The sequence below is a fragment of the Protopterus annectens genome, chromosome 3.part1, assembly GCF_019279795.1.
Source record: "Protopterus annectens isolate FY-2018-M chromosome 3.part1, PAN1.0, whole genome shotgun sequence".
Lineage (NCBI taxonomy): Eukaryota > Metazoa > Chordata > Ceratodontiformes > Protopteridae > Protopterus > Protopterus annectens.
The window spans coordinates 1,718,787,645-1,718,802,594 of record NC_056732.1 but is presented as its reverse complement, the minus strand read 5'-3'; the positions used below and the strand labels follow the sequence as shown (position 1 = coordinate 1,718,802,594).

At 40.4% G+C, this 14,950-nt stretch overlaps 1 protein-coding gene across 1 annotated transcript in view; it reads left to right on the top strand.

The window, feature by feature from the left end:
- Positions 1–14,950, top strand: part of LOC122797843 (vomeronasal type-2 receptor 26-like) — an 84,619-nt gene that overhangs the window by 56,418 nt on the left and 13,251 nt on the right. Inside the window, exon 3 of the mRNA XM_044066363.1 lies at positions 10,265–10,271. Coding sequence (XP_043922298.1) covers positions 10,265–10,271 — 7 coding nt within the window. The remainder of the gene's footprint in view (positions 1–10,264; positions 10,272–14,950) is intronic.

Sequence of the window (14,950 nt, the reverse complement as noted above, 5' to 3'; positions counted from 1 at the left end):
TGTAAGATCTACAACAAGTTGCATTTGTGATTAGAAGCATATCACAAGGTCATTCCAGTTCTAAAAAAGAAATCAGAGGTCATTGGAAGATGCATATTTTTACTAGTGTGTACAAGAGTAGCTGTTTCATTAACAATTCAGTGAAAAACTTTAGAAATGCTTTAGATCATCTGTAGTAATATATGTACCTTCATCCTAACTTTTCTCATGAACAACCCTAATGCTTACAACCAGAGTTAAGACGCACACAAAAAAAAACTGAACAACTGTGAGCAACTAAACACCCAGTCAATAAGTATAAATGTGCCCATGCAAGTTTTTTTTAACTGACTTTAAAACAGTTCATGTATAAGATGTGTTATTTATACACCTGTATGCATTCCAGTAATATCTCCTGGACAACAACAGCAAGCAGCACATTTGATCCCAGTGATGTCCCACTTTTAATTAAATGTGGTGCAAGTAAAAAAAACAACTATCTGAAAACTACATACGGTTTTAAAGTGATAAACTATGTTATCTTTGGGGAAGAATTCATAAAATACTGTCTAGAATTATTTTTTTGGTGTGTGTGTGTGTGTGTGTGTGTGTGTGTGTGTGTGTGTGTGTGTGTGTGTAAGAAAACATTCTCTATTGTGCTGCATTCTGTGTTGTGGTAATCTTTTTTATTCATGTTTATTTTAGTGGTGACACGATGAAGGTGGTGTCAAATATTTAGTGAGACACCTCTACCTACTGTTCTTATCCAGATGGCAAAAGTAAGTAAAATTAATGACACGAGCTGACTAAAATCAAAAAGGCTATATTGCAGCTCATTCCTGGGGCACACCACTCTGCACAGGATCCGTTTAACCACAAGTTCTAATACATGAAAAAGGAGGCAGATGGTGCTCTTGTGAATAAATAATAAGCCTGTCATGCAGGAGTAACACAAATTCTGATCCACAAAGAAGAATCAAAATGAAGCTCTCATGTATAATTAACTAGGAGGTCTGGCATGCTACTGTAAGCTGCTGTCTTTGTACGCTTATGTAGGACTGAGCACGCTGCTGTTTCCAGCATTGCATTTGTGTATTTGTATGTTTGTTCATTAACAAGATGAGACTGGTCCTTTGACCATTTTTAACCATGACCTACACCAAGGCAGACAATACATGATTAGACAGATGAAATGTGCGAAAAAGAATATTATGGTATTAGTAAATAGCTTTAGTGTGATCTAATCCAGTCAGGATATATTATATGTGAATGTGGCTGCATAAAACCAGCATGTAAACCAGTGAGGTTTGGTCCAGCTTGTCAGATGTGTCAGCACATAAAGCAGATCTGCACTGTAGCCTGGCCTGCTGTTTAGAATTGTTTAGATGATGCTTTTGGAATATCTGTAGGGTATAGAGGGGTTGGATGTCAACATATGCAGAGAATTTACAAAGCTGCCTTTCATTGCTAGATGATTTGACAAATTATGAGTGTGTGCAAAGAGCATAAACTATGATAACATAAATTAATTCAGCCACAGTTACAACTGACTGATTAAAAGTATGTTTTTGTGCAATAAGTTAATAAGTGGTAAGTAGTAATTCCTGTACTTTATGTGTTTCATAACTATTTACAGTTTAAAAATGTAGATAATGAATTAAAATGAAATATATTAAAACAGTATGTGCTGCAAAAATTAAAAACAGTGTCCAGGATTCATGCAGATGAGCTGCAGTTCCGCACAACACATGCATAGCTATGTGCAGTGTGCAACAGTGGAAGGCAGTGAATATCTAAAGTTCCATGAGAAATGCTTCTGTATAGCTCAGAGACTTTAGCTTGGGTGGAAAAAAGGGAGGGGGGGGGCAGCTGCCCCAGGGCAAGGTGGCATGTGCAAATCAAACTTTTGTATAATACCGGCATGCAGTTTTGAATTACACTTGCAGTCAGAATTGAAGAAGTTTGGTGCTTCATGTCTGGTATAAACTGCAGGAAGCCACTACAGTTTAAAAAGAAAAGAGATTTTCTCCCCCTAGACTATGATTTTTTTTCCAAGGAAAGAACTTTTATTTTTAATTAAGTAAAGGGGGGTGTAACAGACAGGGAAACAGCACTGCTAGCTACTGCTCTTGAGTAGCTGGCTGTGCTTTAGGTTATACTAATGAGCAACATAACAACTATGCAAGGACAAACATGTAACCAGAAGTGTACATCATCATCCAAAAACCTTGTCAATGGCAAATTGCATAATCTCATGAAAACAAAAATGTGACCTAACAGACTGAATGATCTGTAAAATAAAACAGTGCATGTAGTTGCTAGGCAGTACATGCTAGCATGTGGCATGGCAGGATGGCACAATGTGCCACAAAAAGCTATACATGGATAGGTATATGCTTCTACACTGCTATGGTATCCATATATATGCTTTATTGGGGATTGTGGGGATTAACAGGGAATATAGAAAAGAAGGGAAAAAGAAAAATACAAGTAGCGTTGCACAAAATAGGAGTATGCAAGATGGGGAGGGTATGCCAACTTTTTCTTGTGGGGAAAGGACCCCTGTTTTCTTTATAGTGACAGAAAACAAAAGGGGAAGGATGAAAGTCAAAGCAAGGTCAGAAATGTGGACAGGGCAGATTACCGTAGCAGACAGATTGACACTCATAATATAGATAAATGGGATAATTATACACACATTAGGATGGAGATAGATGGCAGACAAATGGCAATGGGGAGGGCTTGACAACACAGAGGGTGTGAGATATGACACAAGAGGGTGGGGCCATACATGATTGGGAATTGACTGGGCTGTCAGCAGTCGTTTGATACCTGCTGTTTTGCTCTTGTTGTGTCTTTTGGCTTTTCCCAGTTAGGGGTCACCACAGCGGAACTCCAGTCCGCTAATGATTGGCAGTAGATTTTTACGTGCCGAGTTGCCAGCTCTGACGCACAACCTTCAATGAAGGTACGCCCATTCATGCATGTCTCCACACAGAAGATGCTCTAGCTGAGAATCAAACAGGACAACGTCTTACTATGAGGCGACAACGCTACCGCAGCACCACCACAGCAGTCGAGATATTAACATCATGGATCATGGTAACCAGTTGAAGGAAGCTATAACCATCTACTCATGGCTGGTTATATTAGTGTATCTACACTCTGCTCCAGGAGTCTTTCCATCTGAACTATAAATCAGCTTTCTTCATCACAACCTCCATCACCTGCTGCAGGTGCAGCTGGACCATGTAGTGCAATGCAGGCAAGCTACATGCCAGTGAGAACTGGTTTCATTCTCTGGAAGTACTCCCAGCCTCATCACCCTCACTTTTCTTAGATGCAGCCTTAGAAGAACACAGGTTTTTTTTGTTCCCTGGTGCTGCAGCTTAACTCTCAGTTGCCATATACCCCACCAATGTTTACTACTGGTACTACATCCTTGGAGTGGCTACTGAAAACCAAAGAAGGGGCAGTGGACAGTGGCTTTGGTTTTCTGCAGTATCCCCAGGTGACACCACATAGCAGGGTGGGAAGGGGGGGAAGTGGAGAGAAGCTTGGACACAGAGAGGACTGAGTGGACTTCAGCATCATATACGCTGCTTACACCAGGCTTTTCTTAGGCCCTACCATCTAACAAGACGATGCTACTTATGAAGGATGGGGGGAGCAATGAGGAGTTGATTATGAGGGCATGCCTGCTTTGTGCAGTAGAGCAACCATGTTTTCTTGGCCATCTTGCATACACAGCCTAAGCAATTGTTCCAAGCCCTGATCTCCAGCAAGGCTTCAACAAATAACCCACCTTCACCTGCAGATGCCTTCCACCAAGGATGAGCACTCCATCTTTCTTTTTTTCTCTCTGTAACAGTTTTTTTTTCAAACTATTATTTAAAGTAACATTAATAAAATACATTTCATTAAACCGGTTACTTTGGTGCATTGTAGTATATGCTTTTGACTGGGATGCTGTTTTTTTTTTCTTTGGAGTTTAGCTACATTTTTCTGCTGGCCCATACACACAATAATGAAGGAAGATTCATGTAGATTTGTATCATTTCATCATCCCTGCTTCCAGCTGTGTTAGCTGTTCATCTCCATAACCGAGGCTAGGTCACTTGGGCTATAACCTGGACATGACTCTCCATGTCACTGGAGATGGTCAGTTACAATGGAAAGTTTGTTGTACGTGAACTGTCTTAATGCTGGACTTAATATATTCAAAACACATGACATAAGCACTGTGTGGAACTAAATATGGTTAAATTCAAGCCTCTCCTGACTCCTGTAGAAGGTGACATAATTGCTGTCTTTATGCTGAAAGTAAAATGGCACATCAGAAAAATGTGGCACTTACAAGGTAAGACAAGTGTTAGTCCCAAGTATATCCCCTTTGCTCCATAACAGGCAGCAAGAACATGTGTCTCTCCTGCATATACATTAACATACCTGCACAGAAAATGTCACAGTAACACACAGGGATACAGCAAGTAGTGTGCCATCACTGCAAGCTGGAGCAACACAACCTCACATTGTAAGATGTCCCTGCAGAAACCTACATTAATTGTAACTGGCATATGTTATGAAATGTCACTACCAGCTCCACCTGACAGATCCACACCATAATCTATACTTATTTCTGAAGCTGACCTTGGCAAATACATGCCAGTAGCAGGGACAATCCCAAACATAAACCATAAAAAGGTGCAACATTCTCTACATATCCCGCCATTCTGAGTGATGATACCTAGCAACTCCCAAGCATGGGAATCTTCAGGGTTCCTGTGCTGCATGAATCATTCTAGATAATTCTCTTGGTATCTTGGAGTCTAGTCCCTATGCAGCACAAGTGGTGGAGAAGATTATCCTCCATGTTTTAAAGGGTAGGTCTATTGTGAGGGTGGGGGGCTGTCTGTATTTTGAAAGCCAAGACTGATGAAACAAGACAGTGATCTCATATTCCATTAGGTATTATTAATCAATTTGGTATGTACTAATAAAAGCATGTTGCTTAACTGGAAAGTCCCTAAAGATCTGTAATCAGGAATATTAAAGATTTTAAATCCTTCAACTATCCTGAATGATTTTTTCTTATAGTAGTAGTCACTAGCTTGTCTAATGCAACCTGCATGCAGTTTTTTGGGCCACACATAGCCCCATTCCTACTGTACCTCCTATTTGTTTGCAAAACCAATACCTCTACAAACATCTGCACTAGGAACCCAAGGCTACACAAAACACAAACAAGACATTCTGGAGGGATAAGTTCCTAACATAGTTTACCCTTAGCCTTTAGAATAAGTTGCCACTACAGGTCAAACAAAGTACTACTTTGGCTACTTTTAAGTCTAATGTTGATGACAGGATGGGTGGACAGAAATTTACACCAGACTAAATACATAAGGCCCTGCTCAGTTTGGTAGGTGTGGAGTATTAAGTACTTGATAAGGGTAGCAAGAACTTTTACGTTTGTCTGTTTAAAGGTGTATATGTGTATATGTCTAGGCATCTTTAGGTCCCTGTGATCTCTTGGCTTGTATTATTCCTATGTTCTTATGTTATTATATACCATTTAAATTCAGTTTATTTAGAATTTAGCTATAGCTTCCTATTTTACTCACATACAGTGTCAGAAACATTGGTTGAATTATTGCAGGATATGTACAAGGACCCAATGACTCAAACACAAACAATGTGTGGAGTCACAGAGGATGTTCTCAGTGGGAGGGGGTGTCCGTCAGGGTGCATCTCTGACCTGACTGCTAATCATACTGGTGATAGACTATATTAGGAAATTGGTCAGCGTGGACAGATCAACAAAGTTGCTGTATGCAATCAGTGTGGCATTGCAGGTAGACTCTGAGCAAGAACCTAAGCAATGGATAGGAGAATGGAATTCAAAACTGAAGGCATATGGGATGAAACTGAATACAGAAAAGCCAGTTGTAATGACAGCAAATGGGGGATTTCAGACAAAAGTAAAATTTGAGATAAAAGGGGAAATACTGCCATAAGTTAACAGCTCCTAGTATCTGGGAGGGTTGGTTGAGGAGAAGGGAAGTGTGAATGAGAATGTCAAAGCTAGAATTGGGAAGCTGCAACCTCTGGCACATAGTGTCAGGGGTCGTGTATGACAGAAGACTGCCAAAGAAACTGAAAAGTAAGGTGTAGACAACAATGGCTTGATCAGTACTACTGTATGGTACAGAAACCTGGGCAGTAAAGGCCAAGCAGCTGAGGAAGTTAAAAATGAGGGAGATGAAGTGCCTGAGATGGGTGGTAGGATGCACACTGTGGGACAGACAAAGAAATGAGGACATCAGATCAGAAGCCAAAGCAGCTCTATTTACAGAAAAGCTCAAAGAGGACTGATTACAGTGGCTCAGGCACATGTCCAGAAAAGCAGAAGACAATCTGATGAAGATTTGGGATGTGAAGAAAAAAGGAAAGAGAAAATGATGGGTGTCGAGCAAAGAGAGGACTAGATTGTGTAAGGGGAAACACATGACAGCCAGGTAAAGCTGTCAAAGAAGTTAGGAGACTGGCACGAAATAGACAGAGATGGCAACCGTTGACATGACACTCCAACCCATGTAGAAAACAGGAAAAAGGATTATGATGATACTGAGAATGGTGGTGTATTCACATATTTACTATGCCTGACCAATTAACATTTCTAAACCTGTGAAGTACACGCATGAGCTGCTTATTACCCAATCAACGCTTGAGGAATTGAAGTCCTATAAGAATGCATTTGGTTTAATATGTATGGTAATTTCCATGCTCTTTGGAGGATATTGATGGCAGTCTGTAACTAGCAGTGATGTAATATTTGGATTTGTTAAAGGTGATTTTGATCTCCAAGAGATCTTAGTTATGGTTATGGGTAATATGATGTGAGGTAATTGTGTTACTGACAAATACAGATACTTTCCTGCAGTTGTCCAAGGGCATGAAGTTGTGATAAGTACTAACCACTGGTTGAGAAGGAGTGGTGTCATTGCATTGAAACCATGTCTTAGTAACTTCAAAGTTGTGAATGTTCTTGAAAATAATCCATAAACTGCTATGTTCTTTATAGCTAGGGAGTGGGTCTCCTGCAACATTTAAGTTAAAGTTTCTGAGAATGATGGTGTCTCTGTTAAGCCATTTTGGGTATGTATCCATTAGGGTTTGTTCGAGAAGAGGACAGATGTATGGTGGCTGATTTGTATGTGCCTAATACATGGAGATGTACTGTTACTCAGAATTAGATTAGCTGAAATCCAGTTAGGTGAGGTGTTATACTCAGAAACAGAAGCCCTTACTTTTAAATTATAAGAAGTAGTTCACATCACTTACTCATATACTGGGACTGCTGAATTTAACCAGATTGTAGTGACGTAGTTGTATTTTTATAATGTTTGAAAAACAGACCCTGCCCTTTTACTAAACAACGTTTCAGTTATTTCCTCTATGGCAGGCTTCTTGTTAAAGGACCAAGTTTCTAACTTGGTCCATATATCACTATTACCAGTATTAAGCAATATAATATTAAGACATTTAGCCATATTCAGCTGGGTCCCTGACCTGTTTGATTGTTGAAGTCTGGACTTGGATTTGTAAAAATATCTCAAGATCGCAATAATTTAATAGATTGGAAATGTAATATTGGTAGTACTTTTAAGAGCATTGTCCAATTTCAGATGCACCTGGAAAAGATAAAGCTGGATTACATGTTGCTTGTTTGTAATGCACGGTGTAGTAATTAGCATTAGCAAAGGTAATTTGGTTATACGATTGAGAAGTTTAGAAAATAGTCAGATGTAGATAAACTGAATGGGGAAGTGTGATAGAAACAGTGTCAGACAGAGAATTAGGAAATATACAAAAATGTTTATAATGAGGAAAGTGTAAGACAGCCATGCTGTGAGTGATTGATTTCCTTCTCTGGAAGGACAGTGTGTTTTGTGCTAAAAGGAAGACTTGAAGGCATAGATTGAAAAAAGGACCCAGTCAAGGGAAATGGGGACTGTGCTTAACTTTAGGAGACAAGAATGAGGCTGAAGAAGGATGCCTACAGCCTGGCACTGCATTATGAGTACCTGAACTTGGAGAGATACCTAGGCAATGACCTACCTGTGTCTTGGGACAGCTTTTATGGACTGGTGTACTTTATGGACTAAAATATTTAAAAATACTGTTTATTCTTGCATTCGAGTGAAAGCAAATGAGGTACTATTCTGATTTAATAATTACAGTTATTAGAGTATATATGCCATGCCTTCCGTGTATTTAAAAATCTTATTGTAGTCAAACCAGGAAACATGTAAACTATGGATAATTACAAATACATAAATGAGAGCCGCACATTTTAGACTAATGGTACCAGAGATATAACAAATAAGAATTAGTTACTGATTATATTTACAGTAATGGGGTATTTGCAGCTCTCAGTCACAGAAAGGATATGAATAGCATACATAAGAGAAGGAGACCTAGTGTTAATGCTACAGTTTTATGATTGGTAGACTAAGTAATGTGGGATTTAATCTATTGGAAGGCAGCAGGAACATATCCACGTGCTACTAAGATATGTTTTTAGACTAGTTTTGGATGCACTAGGGGCAGGAACTAAATAGTTCTAGAGCTTGACAGCATAGCAAGAGCAAAGACAATCTCTTCAAGTGGTGTGGGATTTTGGATGAGGGCAAATTTTAGTTATTAGACCAAAGACAAACATGTGGGTTTGTACCACTGTAGTAATTGACTGTTGCAATCATGTTTGTCAGGAAAATGTAAGACACATGTGTTTTTATATCTGGGAGTAAGTTAGGAGATTGGGCAGGTCACATCAATGGATTTGTTTTACTGCTAAGCAGTGGTGTTGTTTTTTGTTTAGTTTGCTTTACATAAATCTGGCAATTTTTATAGTTGGTCTAATTGATCCGTCTGAAAATTAATTAGAACGGCAACTGCATTGAGGATGGTAGGAGATAGAAACCCCAGTTAGTAGTCAGGTATACTGTAGAACTAAGACAGGACTTAACTTTGTAAAGTAGTCCAGGTTTGCAGTTCTTTTTGGGACTAGAATGCATGTTCTAATCAAATGTTTAGGTTATTATCAATAATTCCCTCTAATAGTTTAGCTTTTGATGCCGTCTCTATTTCTGTGTTAAAAGATGTGATAGAGATGCTGTATGTAGTGTTTTGTACATGCAGAGAATACTACCACTTTTGTTTTATTTGAGTTTATAGGTTCATAGGTAGGTAATAGGCTATCGGCCCGAGGGCCTACGTAAGCCTAGCCAACAAGGTTCCCTGCCTTACGCCACCCAAGAAAGTTATTTTCTTGTGTCTCTGTCGGGCAGAGACACAGAAGTGATCCCCGGGGTGTATTTCCTATTTCCCATCCACTCATCAAGATGTTTCTTGAAAAGTGCTAATGAAGAACTTTGCTTTACATAGATGGGTAGCCTGTTCCAGAGTATGGAAAGTCTCTGGGACAGGGCTCTATCCCTCCAGCATGTCCTGTTTATTGTGGTGACAAGGTTTAGGTCCCTAGAGCATGTAGCTTGGAGCTATTGGGATTTCTTTAGATGTAGCATGTCCAACAGCTCTGGGTTTGACATAGCTTTTTATGTTAGGCAGAGATCACCTCAGAGTAGGAGATATGCTATGGAGTAAAGCTGGATTTTTTTTTGAGACGGTCAGTGTAGAGCATCTGTTTGAGGCCAGTAATCCTCTTTGTGAGGTACTTCTGTGGCCTTTCCAGCTGCTGCAGATGTCTTGTGAGGTACATTCCAAAAGGGGCGTTGTACTCTATAATGGGTCTAATGAGTATCGAGTAGATGGGAACAATGACCTCTTTTTTTCTGGATGAGAACCCTTTTATAATGAGGTGTGCCACAGAGAAGGACTTCCTGACTACTGTGGCGATGTGACTATCAAAGGACAGACTACTGTCCACCTGAGTCCCAAGGTCTCTTATCACACATTCATTGTTAAGTATACTGCTATCTATGTAGTAGTTCATGGGTACAGAGTTTTTACCAAAGGGGATGACAATGCACTTGAGCTTGATGCCATGGCTCTGACACCAGGCATCTGTCTTAGCGAGGCCCTTCTGTAGGATTTCCACATCATTTGGGGACTCAACTATGGCTCCTAGTTTGCAGACATCTGTAAACTTCGTTAGCCAGAGGCCTTCTGTGTTAGCCTGTACTTCAGAGAAGTAAATACCAAACAAGAGAGGTCCCAGGACTGAACCCTGTGGTACTCCACTTGTCACTGGTTTTGAGGTCAGATTTGGAGTGTGCAACTTTTACAGTGTGGGTTCTGTCAGTGAGCCAGTTGGCAAACCATCTTGTGACATAGGGATTTATACCTAGTTTAGTGAGTTTAGCTATAATTCCAGAATGAGGGATGGTGTCGAAAGCCTTGGCAAGGTCAAGATAGGCTGTGTGAACCACCTTACCCTCATCTACGGCTTTGGTGACTGCCTCAAAGAAGTTGATCAGGTTCAGGAGGCATGATCTGCCTTTTACAAACCCAAACTGGGTGGGATCCAGAGTTTGGAGGTTATCAATGTCTTTGTTTATGAGTTCTATGATGATACGTTCCATGGCCTTGCAGACCAGACTCGTCAGGCTAATAGGGCGATAGTTCCCGGGATCAGTGGTTGCTCCCCCTTTGTGGAGTGGGATAACTGTTACTATATGTCATTCAGTTGGCACAAAACCTGATGTGAGGCTATGATTGAACATGGTGTTTAGGTAGGGAGCAAGTTAGTTCTGAAGTTTACCTGCATAGTTGTGATTACAGGGACTCTGCATTTTTCCTGTATAGATATGGGCGCTTTAGGGGGTGTGTGGGGGGGGGGGTAAAGTTAGCACTGAACCTATCTACCAGGATGTTGGCAATTTGAGTTGGTTCTGTAATTTTCATGCCATTGTGCTGTAACTCAGAGCAGATCTGGGTGTTGCCATTGAGATTCTTGACATAGCTATATAATGCTTTGTGGTTGTCCTTAGAATCAGTGATGATTTTGTTTTCGTAGCTAGCTTTGGAGGATCTTGTAAGGGATTTCAGCTTCTTACTGAGGCTGACCAGGGAGCTTCTCCATTCATGGATTTTACTCTCTTTTGCAAAAATTTATTCCTTCTGTTGTACAGTTTGTTTATGGCAGGAGACTACCAGATTGGCTTCCTTTTCTTTTGGAGGATAGCGTCTTGGTTCTGTTTGGGATAGCATGATCCATGCACTCATGTAAGTGCTTATAGAGTGCATTTGTGTAGGATTCAGCAGTCGTAACTGTATTGTCCATCTGCATGGGTGTCATGAAGTTCAATACTTCTGTCTTAAGAAGCATGAAGTTGGCTTTGGAGAAATTTTTTACCATGGTTTCTGTAATGGGGGTGGGATGTGGATGTCAAGGGTGATTAGCTTATGGTCGGATCGGACCAATGAGGAGTTGACTTCAGGTATGGAACACCGGTCACTCATGTTGGTAATGACTAGGTCTAGGATATTGTTGCCCCTGGTGGGAGCGTGGATAAGTTGATCCAGTGCATTGGATAAGTTGATCCAGTGCATTGGAGTTTATGAATTCCAGAAAGCGTTGTGTGAAGGAGTTGGTACATGAGTAGTTTTCCCAGTTAATGGTGGGGTAGTTGAAATCGCCCATTATTAGGGTGTTTGGTTGAACCCTAATATTTTCCAGTACATCAAGAAAAGAGGAGTGGGAATCCTGGGGCATGGTGGGGGATCTGTAGCAAGCTACAATTTGGATTACAGTTTTGCCCAGAGTTAGTTGCACTTGGATAACCTTGGATGCATTATGCTGAGCACCTAGCCTGGACGTGTGGATATCCTTAATGAATATGAACACACCTCCACCTTTGGTGTTCTGGTCCAGGTTACATGGTCGAGAAGTGTGGTATGAGTTATAGCCTGGTAGTGCAGGAGTGCTCTCTGGAGCCTTGAGCCAGGTCTCAGTCACTGCACAGATATCGATGTTCTCTATTTTAAGGAGTGCCTCGAGTGAGTGTATTTTGAGATTTAGACTTCTAGCATTGAGTAGCATTACCCTCAGTTTTTGCTTGCCTGTTCCTGTTATGGTGGTGAATTTGTCATTTGAACCTTGCCTAAAAAAGGCACTATATGGGTGGCAAGAGCCTTAGCCAGTATCTGGAATCCCAGGGGCAACAGCTGCAGGCCATCTCTGGCAAAGCATTGTGGTCTGTCAACCATGTCATCCCAAGCAGACAGATGCTGGATCCGCTTAGAATGACACCAGAAGCTTAGCCAGTTGTTGAAGTCAATCATTTTGTCCTTGTACTGCGGTATCATTCTGGGTGATGGCAGAATGCTACTCGGGGCTAGGGTCATACCTGCCTGGGCTACAAGATCAGAGAGCTCTTCCATGTCTTTTTCATGTAGTCCAGGGAGGTACATCTCAGGTCATTCACACCAACATGGACAATGACAGAGTCATATTTGTACTTGTGGAGTGACCTGAGTGCGTGGGTTATGTGGCAGATCCTGGCACCTGACAGGCAGCTGACAGTAACCTTCTCCTTGTTTAGCCTGGTGAGTGGGACATCAGTGTGCCTGACTATAGAGTCACTTATGACTAGTGTGTTGGATATGTTGTTTTGCCTTATTGGCTGTGGTTGAGTGGCACACTGAGTCTGTGGGCTATGTGTCATTTGGGTTGTGTTGGGGGTGGAAGTTGCTTGCGTTTCTGCTTTGGAGGTCTCTGTTGCTTGGGCAGATTATTATTGAGAGCCTCCGCGAATGTTTTTGTGTTTCTATGTGTTGATTTTGGTGGTGTAGATTTAGTGAGACTATGTGAGAAGTGTGGTGTGGTGCAAGTGTTTACCTTCTACTCTTGAATGTCAAGTTCAATCTTGGTTGGAGAGAGCTTTACCTCCAGTTTGGCTAGATAAGTGCATCTCTCACAGGTTATAGTGTTGGGTGATAGGAGGAGAGGGTTGTCTGTGTACATGAGGCAATTTCTACATTGCTCCAAGATGCCCAGATTCATCAGATAGACATGGGAGAACACTGGGAGCTGCCCTTTGGACATGCCTGAATAAAAAAACTATTTTCGTCTAGATAAGTGAGGAAAGTGAGGTACAAGAGATGTTTTTCTCTTAGCAAGTGAAAGTAAATGCAAAAAAAACATTTTCCTCTAGGTAATGAGGAAGGTTGAGTGCTATAGTAATTAGTAGCTTATTTAGTGCTTACAACAAGTTCTGAACATGTGCTGAGCATGAATAAGCAAATTCAAGTGCTAAAACTAAGAATCTGTATCGGCACTAGACTAGTTACAGGAAAGAAACAAGTGCAAATGTAGGCTTTCAAATCAGAAAGTTAGAGAGATAGAAAAGATTGCCCAGACGGCCAGTAACTACAATTTCTGGGCTAGAACCACTCCTTATGTGGTAGACAGGTTACCTAGTGCTTACCACTCCCACTGACAAGCTAGAAGGCTTCCCTCCAACACAAAAAGGCTTGGGGGGCTCAGAAGCTTACATACAGTCCTGGATACAGCAAATCTGTATATGGACTACACTAGTTACAGGAAAGGTAGGAAACAGGCTTACAGTTTTTTTTTACAGAAAAGTATCTAAACAGCAGTAAAAACAATTCAAATGCAGTGCAAGCTAGCACACTTGAGTATGTGGCAATATTAGACCAAACACAGTTTGAAAAAATGCAATTAAATTAAAAATGACTAAAAACAAATGCAGAAGGAGTGTATTAGGTAGAATGTGGTAAAGAGATGGGACTGAGGGGAGTGTCACAGATCAAATCTACAGTGGGGCGGGCAACTGCAAAAGCCACAAAATTTAAACAGCAAACCAGAAATAGGGAGAGTGGGTGGGACAAAACACCTTCAGCAGAGATCTGAAAACCTATACAGTGAATCAAAAATAGTGCACAACTCTGAATAAAATTAGTCCAGCAACAATTTACAGTACACACTTCTGAAGAACCAAAAAAATATACTTAGCTCTGTATTATATTTCCAGATAGTTTGAAAAGAGCTCTCTTAGACACAGGTTCCAGCAATGATATGCAGGCTGTTAACTAACAGGGTCTATCGTTATGCAAGTAATCCTTCAGATAGTCAGAACTTAAGACACAGCAGAAAATAGGGGGAGGTGGGACAAAACACTTTCAGCAGAGATCTGAAAAACTATACAGTGAATCAAAAATAACAGTGCACAACTCTGAATAAAATTAGTCCAGCAACAATTTACAGTGCACAATTCTGAAGAACCAAAAAAACATACTTAGCTCTGTATATTTCCAGATAGTTTGAAAAGAGCTCTGTTAGACACAGGTTCAAGCAATGATATGCAGGCTGTTAATTTAGGAGACATTAGGAATTTTGAAGAGACTTTTCAGAGGAGAAGATATTCTTTTATTATAGTTTGCAATTGAGGATAGCCGGATGCTGAACAAATGGAAGTAGAATCATTGACATACTGGATAGCAGTAGATTTTTTCAGATGAGAGAGTGATATAATTTATGATGATATTGAATATTAATGGGCATAGAGTGAATCCCTGAGGAACTGTAACAGTTATGGGCAAGGAAGATGAGATAGTAACATTAAATTTGCATACTATGATCAATGAAAAAGGTATCTTGAGAACCACTGTAGTGACTTTGTATGGAGATTAACTTAATATTTTCATTAATAGATCATGAGACACAGGGTCAAGTGATTTGAATACGTCTAGGAATATGGATGAAGATGTATCACCTTGGTTATGGCTTTGGTAGAGTACATACAGGAATGTGAAAAAGGCAATCTCTGGTTTATGATTTGGTCTTAATCCATATTGTGTAGCAGATAATAGATTATCATTAATTAGATGGGATACTACTATTCGCTATAAAAATGTTTCTAGTACTTTAGACAGAGGTAATAGGATAGCAATAAGTCTAATTTGTAGGAGTTCATGTGATGACCTT